Source organism: Gobio gobio (genome assembly GCF_949357685.1).
Source record: "Gobio gobio genome assembly, chromosome: 14".
NCBI lineage: Eukaryota > Metazoa > Chordata > Actinopteri > Cypriniformes > Gobionidae > Gobio > Gobio gobio.
The window spans coordinates 53349117-53356436 of record NC_137107.1 but is presented as its reverse complement, the minus strand read 5'-3'; the positions used below and the strand labels follow the sequence as shown (position 1 = coordinate 53356436).

General features: G+C 43.0%; 1 protein-coding gene across 2 annotated transcripts in view; it reads left to right on the top strand.

The window, feature by feature from the left end:
- The first annotated feature begins 543 nt into the window (after positions 1–543).
- Positions 544–7320, top strand: part of tmem38b (transmembrane protein 38B) — a 37638-nt gene continuing 30861 nt past the window's right edge. Inside the window, exon 1 of one of the 2 annotated variants that reach the window (XM_079835087.1) lies at positions 544–950. In XM_079835087.1, coding sequence (XP_079691213.1) covers positions 827–950 — 124 coding nt within the window. In that variant the 5' untranslated portion in view covers positions 544–826. The remainder of the gene's footprint in view (positions 951–7320) is intronic. The other variant, XM_079835086.1, reaches the window with a different exon arrangement.

Genomic DNA, 7320 nt, shown 5'->3' with positions numbered 1-7320 from the left:
AAGTGCATCCATCCATCATAAAAGTGCATCCATCCATCATAAAAGTGCATCTATCCATCATAAAAGTGCATCCATTCATCATAATAGTGCATCTATCCATCATAAAAGTTCATCTATCCATCATAAAAGTGCATCCATCCATCATAAAAGTGCATCCATCCATCATAAAAGTGCATCCATCCATCATAATAGTGCATCTATCAATCATTCGTCTGAAAGAAGAAAAATCATACACACCTAGGATGACTTGAGGGTCAGTAAATCAAGGGCTAATTTTCATTTTGGGGTGAACTGTCCCTTTAATGCTTTGGAAAACATTTCACGTACGCGCTCAGGGAGAATCTCGCTCCTTCTGTTTCCAAGGCGATGCGCTTGACAACAGCGCCACCTTGAGGAATATCGCGAGAACTGTCACTTCTGTAGTGCCTCGTTTGTGCAGCAGGTGTCGCTGTGAGGAAACCAGGAAATGCCTCATCTCTGGCAGCATCTTTAGTTTACAGATGAGGAAAAGAGTGGCTACTTTAATAAACCCCGACCCAAATCAGATCATAATGCCATCAGCCCAGCCAACACATGTCCTAAAGACACACACAGTGATTACAAATGTGAGATCGAACAATAGTTGTGGCCTTTTACGCAAAGTAGGTGTGCGCGCGCGCTCGCTCGCGGTGGGTCTCGCGCTCAGCATCCCGTAATGGCGGCGGATCCGGTTACAGCTCCGATCAGCTGGACTGATACAGTGTGTCCGATCATCGTCTGAGCAGATCGAGTCCACGGGCACGGGGATTAAAGCGCGTGCGTGAGGCGGGTCTGAAGCGGCAGGATCATGGACATGTTCGCGTTTCTCAATCTAAACGAACTCGCGCTCGGGCTGTCAAATCTGCCCATGTTCCCATACTTTGACATGGCGCATTATATCATATCAGTGATGAGTCTGAGAGAGAAGCCAGGTAAGACAAATCAGAGCAGATCACCTTTAATGCATCAGAGCCAGAGGTGTTGCATTTCTGAGCAAGTTTTCGCTTTTTAAAACTTATTTTCCTGACCTGCATTGTGTTATTTCTTCTGCTGGTAACGCCATCATTAAACATATTGCATATCAAACACATGCCTTTTCTCTTTTCATGCAATCAATACAGTTGTGATAGTATTCCAGTATCAGATATTTCTTGTGTTTTATGAACGTTTGACGTGCATTTGGTCCTGCAGGTGAAGCAAACGCGCACGCGCACACGTGTACGGCGCGTGCACGGCACTGTTTATCCCAGGATAGTCCCGATCATACAGAATGAAGATTATGTTCTTAATAGGACACATGCATGTTTATGATTTGATGACTTTGTGCATTTAGAGCAGGTTAGTGTGTGTAAAAGCAGAAGTTCAAAAAGGAGGAGACATGCCTTTAATCATTAACTCAATATCTGTGTGTGTTTATCCTCATTGCATTGGAAGATTGCGGTAGGAATATGAAGATTAAACATGAGGGCAGGGCGGAGGCACAGAACCAGTGTGGCGGGTCGCTTTGCATTAACCAAACCAGCGCTGGGACACAAACATGCCCTTTGCTCTTCTGTACTGTGACCAGTAGAGCTCGTGTTCACATCCCAGATAATACAAACACGCTTGACTAAGCTTCCCATCGCAGGTCTTTAAAAGGTCTTAATCGCTTTTATGCAAATTAAAGGGGTCATCAACTTTCCCTTGAGCTGTTGATATATATATATTAGGTCTGTCAAAAGATTAATCGCGATTAATCGCATCCAAAATAAAAGTTTGTGTTTACATAATATATGTGTGTGTACTTTGTTAATTATTATTTATATATAAATACACACACATTCATGTATACATTTAAGAAATATTTGCATGTATATACTGTATATACATTTATATAATCTATAATTTAAATAAATATAAATGTTTTATATATAAAAATTATATTTTTTTCTTAAATATATACATGAATGTGTGTGTATTTATCACAGGTGGACAAAGTACACAACTCCATTACTCGAGTAAAAGTAAAAGTACCACTTGTTACAAGTGAAAGTTGTTAAAAACTATTTTTACTCAAGTAAAAGTACAGAAGTACTTGCTTTTAAAAGTACTTAAGTATGAAAAGTAAATTTCCTTTTTTATGCCAATGCATTATTTCATTATTGTTGCATTGTTGTATAAATGCACGCTATGCCATCATGGTTCAACATGCTAGCATACGACCACCTTGAACTAATTTAAATACTTAAATGTTACAAAGCTGCTGTCACTTTAAGGCTGAATGCACAAATCCTACACACTGATACACATCTGATATTCCCCCAACTGTTTACGTGCACTTGAGACATAATCAACTTTGTTTTTAGGTGAATACTTGCCAAAATGAAAATTGTGACATTTTGTGTGTGTATTGGTCTGTTTAAGTGCGAAAAAAACACAAAAGAAAGCTCTATTCAGTTCAGTACTCGAACTCTGGCATCTCAGAGGCACAACAAAAGAGACTGAACTGAGCTCTTTCATCAGGCTTTTTCAGATTCATCCATATGTCTATGCTTCTCTTTCTCCCAGACATTTACATTTTGCAAAAAAAAAAAAAAAACACTTTTAAAGAAGAAAAAAAAATCATCCACTGACTTGCAAAGCTGCTACAGAAACGACTTTTGACTTCGAGGATCTTGATAGAAATGTAGTGGAGTGAAAAGTACGATATTTGTCTTTCAGATGTAGTGAAGTTAAAGTAAAAGTTTCCCTAAAAAATAATACTTCAGTAAAGTACAGATACTCAAAAAGTGTACTTAAGTACAGTACTTAAGTAAATGTACTTCGTTACTGTCCACCTCTGGTATTTATATATAAATAATAATTAACAGAGTACACACACATATATATTATGTAAACACAAACTTTTATTTTGGAATGCGATTAATCGCGATTAATCTTTTGACAGCCCTAATATATATATATATATATATAGTTTCAGAGCTGAAAACTTCCTTCTTAGTCCAATAAAAGCTTTTATTGACAGCTTCCCTGTGACGTTAGAAACGCCGTCTCCACCTCAGAAGAAGAAGAACGGCTGATTCTATAGCCCCGCCCACCGATTCGCACATTACATGCGTGAATAACACAGGCCTCGTGAAGCTAAACCGGATCGAGCGAACGAGGTGTAGAAGTGGAAGAGCACAGTCCTGCATACGCTTCCTTCAGATTCCAGTATATGCGGGTGAACTTTATTTTTAATGAAAGATCCAGCTCACGTGGGGAAGACGTTGTGCGTTTGTTCTCGTCATTTAACCGCGGATTCGTTTGTAAACAAGACTGTATTCGTAGAATGAGATTAAAGGGGTAATGAACTGGATTTTTTTATTTGTTTATCCTGTTGTCTGAGGTCAACGTATGACGTTTACGTGGTTTTTACATTCAGAAACATCATAATGAATCAGTAATAGGCTGTTTTCTGCCCTGGATTTGAGGCTCTCTGAAGAAACGGCCAGTTTTGAACTCATTATAATATGCCAAACTGTTATCCAATCATAGCAGTGGGCGTTTACTTCCAAGTCTTCAATGCGGCACGCCCATAAAAACAGAGAGTTTCAGGAGCTGGTCCGTCGGCTTGCGAGCTGGTAAAACCAAACTCTGGTCAGGCCAATCACATTGTGTATAGAGTCGGTGGGCGGGCTTAACATAATGACGGCAGAGTTGCGATGGTTCCTCGTGCTACTCGTAAACAAAGAAGCTGGAGAACAGCGGTTTTCCAACATCCTGATGTGGCTCCAGCTTGTCAGGCTAGCCAGCCAGTGGACGTGGCCTTAAACTTACTCAAACACCACACCTGTCCCTAACTTTACCCTTACACTTACCCACACCACCACACCTGTCCCTAACTTTACCCTTACACTTACCCACACCACCACACCTGTCCCTAACTTTACCCTTACACTTACCCATCCCACCACACCTGTCCCTAACTTTACCCTTACACTTACCCATCCCACCACACCTGTCCCTAACTTTACCCTTAAACTTACCCACACCACCACACCTGTGCCTAACTTTACCCTTAAACTTACTCAAACACCACACCTGTCCCTAACTTTACCCTTACACTTACCCACACCACCACACCTGTCCCTAACTTTACCCTTACACTTACCCATCCCACCACACCTGTCCCTAACTTTACCCTTACACTTACCCATCCCACCACACCTGTCCCTAACTTTACCCTTAAACTTACCCACACCACCACACCTGTCCCTAACTTTACCCTTACACTTACCCACACCACCACACCTGTCCCTAACTTTACCCTTACACTTACCCACACCACCACACCTGTCCCTAACTTTACCCTTAAACTTACCCACACCACCACACCTGTCCCTAACTTTACCCTTACACTTACCCACACCACCACACCTGTCCCTAACTTTACCCTTACACTTACCCATCCCACCACACCTGTCCCTAACTTTACCCTTAAACTTACCCACACCACCACACCTGTCCCTAACTTTACCCTTAAACTTACCCACACCACCCCATCCCACCACACCTGTCCCTAACTTTACCCTTACACTTACCCATCCCACCACACCTGTCCCTAACTTTACCCTTACACTTACCCATACCACCACACCTGTCCCTAACTTTACCCTTACACTTACCCACACCACCACACCTGTCCCTAACTTTACCCTTACACTTACCCACACCACCACACCTGTGCCTAACTTTACCCTTACACTTACCCATACCACCACACCTGTCCCTAACTTTACCCTTACACTTACCCATACCACCACACCTGTCCCTAACTTTACCCTTACACTTACCCATCCCACCACACCTGTCCCTAACTTTACCCTTAAACTTACCCACATCACCACACCTGTGCCTTACTTTACCCTTAAACTTACCCATCCCACCACACCTGTCCCTAACTTTACCCTTACACTTACCCATCCCACCACACCTGTCCCTAACTTTACCCTTAAACTTACCCACACCACCACACCTGTCCCTAACTTTACCCTTAAACTTACCCATCCCACCACACCTGTCCCTAACTTTACCCTTAAACTTACCCATCCCACCACACCTGTCCCTAACTTTACCCTTAAACTTACCCATCCCACCACACCTGTCCCTAACTTTACCCTTACACTTACCCACATCACCACACCTGTCCCTAACTTTACCCTTACACTTACTCACACCACCACACCTGTCCCTAACTTTACCCTTACACTTACCCACATCACCACACCTGTCCCTAACTTTACCCTTACACTTACTCACACCACCTCACCTGTCCCTAACTTTACCCTTAAACTTACCCATACCACCACACCTGTCCCAACTTTACCCTTACACTTACCCACACCACCACACCTGTCCCTAACTTTACCCTTACACTTACCCACACCACCACACCTGTCCCTAACTTTACCCTTACACTTACTCATACACCTCACCTGTCCCTAACTATACCCTTACACTTACCCACACCACCTCACCTGTCCCTAACTTTACCCTTAAACTTACCCATACCACCACACCTGTCCCTAACTTTACCCTTACACTTACCCATACCACCACACCTGTCCCTAACTTTACCCTTAAACTTACCCATACCACCACACCTGTCCCTAACTTTACCCTTACACTTACTCATACACCTCACCTGTCCCTAACTTTACCCTTACACTTACCCACACCACCACACCTGTCCCTAACTTTACCCTTACACTTACCCACACCACCACACCTGTCCCTAACTTTACCCTTACACTTACCCACACCACCACACCTGTCCCTAACTTTACCCTTAAACTTACCCACACCACCACACCTGTGCCTAACTTTACCCTTAAACTTACCCACACCACCACACCTGTGCCTAACTTTACCCTTAAACTTACTCAAACACCACACCTGTCCCTAACTTTACCCTTACACTTACCCACACCACCACACCTGTCCCTAACTTTACCCTTAAACTTACCCACACCACCACACCTGTCCCTAACTCTACCCTTAAACTTACCCACACCACCACACCTGTCCCTAACTTTACCCTTAAACTTACTCAAACACCACACCTGTCCCTAACTTTACCCTTACACTTACCCACACCACCACACCTGTCCCTAACTTTACCCTTACACTTACCCACACCACCACACCTGTGCCTAACTTTACCCTTAAACTTACCCATACCACCACACCTGTCTCTAACTCTACCCTTAAACTTACTCATACACCTCACCTGTCTCTAACTTTACCCTTAAACTTATTCATACCACCACACCTGTCCCTAACTTTACCCTTAAACTTACTCAAACACCACACCTGTCCCTAACTTTACCCTTACACTTACCCACACCACCACACCTGTCCCTAACTTTACCCTTACACTTACCCACACCACCTCACCTGTCCCTAACTTTACCCTTAAACTTACCCATACCACCACACCTGTCCCCAACTTTACCCTTACACTTACCCATACCACCACACCTGTCCCTAACTTTACCCTTAAACTTACCCATACCACCACACCTGTCCCTAACTTTACCCTTAAACTTACCCATACCACCACACCTGTCCCTAACTTTACCCTTAAACTTACTCATACACCTCACCTGTCCCTAACTTTACCCATATCCACCTCAATATCAGCAATAGTGTTTTGCAATACGATATGAACACGATATGTAAATTGTACTCATTTTTTGATGTAAGTGTATAGTAGTTAAGGCCATCTAATAGTAAGTGGGACCCTTGGTTCATAAACCCTGCGGAAACCTTTTATTTCTGAATGTCGCCCGAGACGTCCGGTAGGATTAAAAACATTTTGCTTTTCGTTCCATTGGATCATTCTTCAAACAGTATGGGAATGTTACTTGTGAATGTTTTCGTAATGTTCTGAAACATTTAAAAGATGACAGAGGAACGTCCAACTACACGTTTCAGTATCAGTGTTGCTGAAGAGCGTCTGCTCAGATCGGCTCTATTGTATTGGCCACAGCAGCTGCTCTGGATCACAGGCTATTTTAGAGGCTCGGCGTCTGGTTTCACCTGCTCTCTATTGTCCCCGAAATATCTGGAGGGGGAATGAGACGCCACACGTCCTCAAGTTCACCTCCAGCAATCTTTCAGGTTGAAACACACACTGACTCCGACTTGATCCAGAGTGGCATCCAGTGACCTCAAATAGTCTGTTTTCCCAGAAGAAAGAGTGCATATCTGCTAAAATTGTATTTAGAAGTCAAAACATTTAAAAGTTGCAAAGCTCCAGATGTCATTGGTGTAACCCTG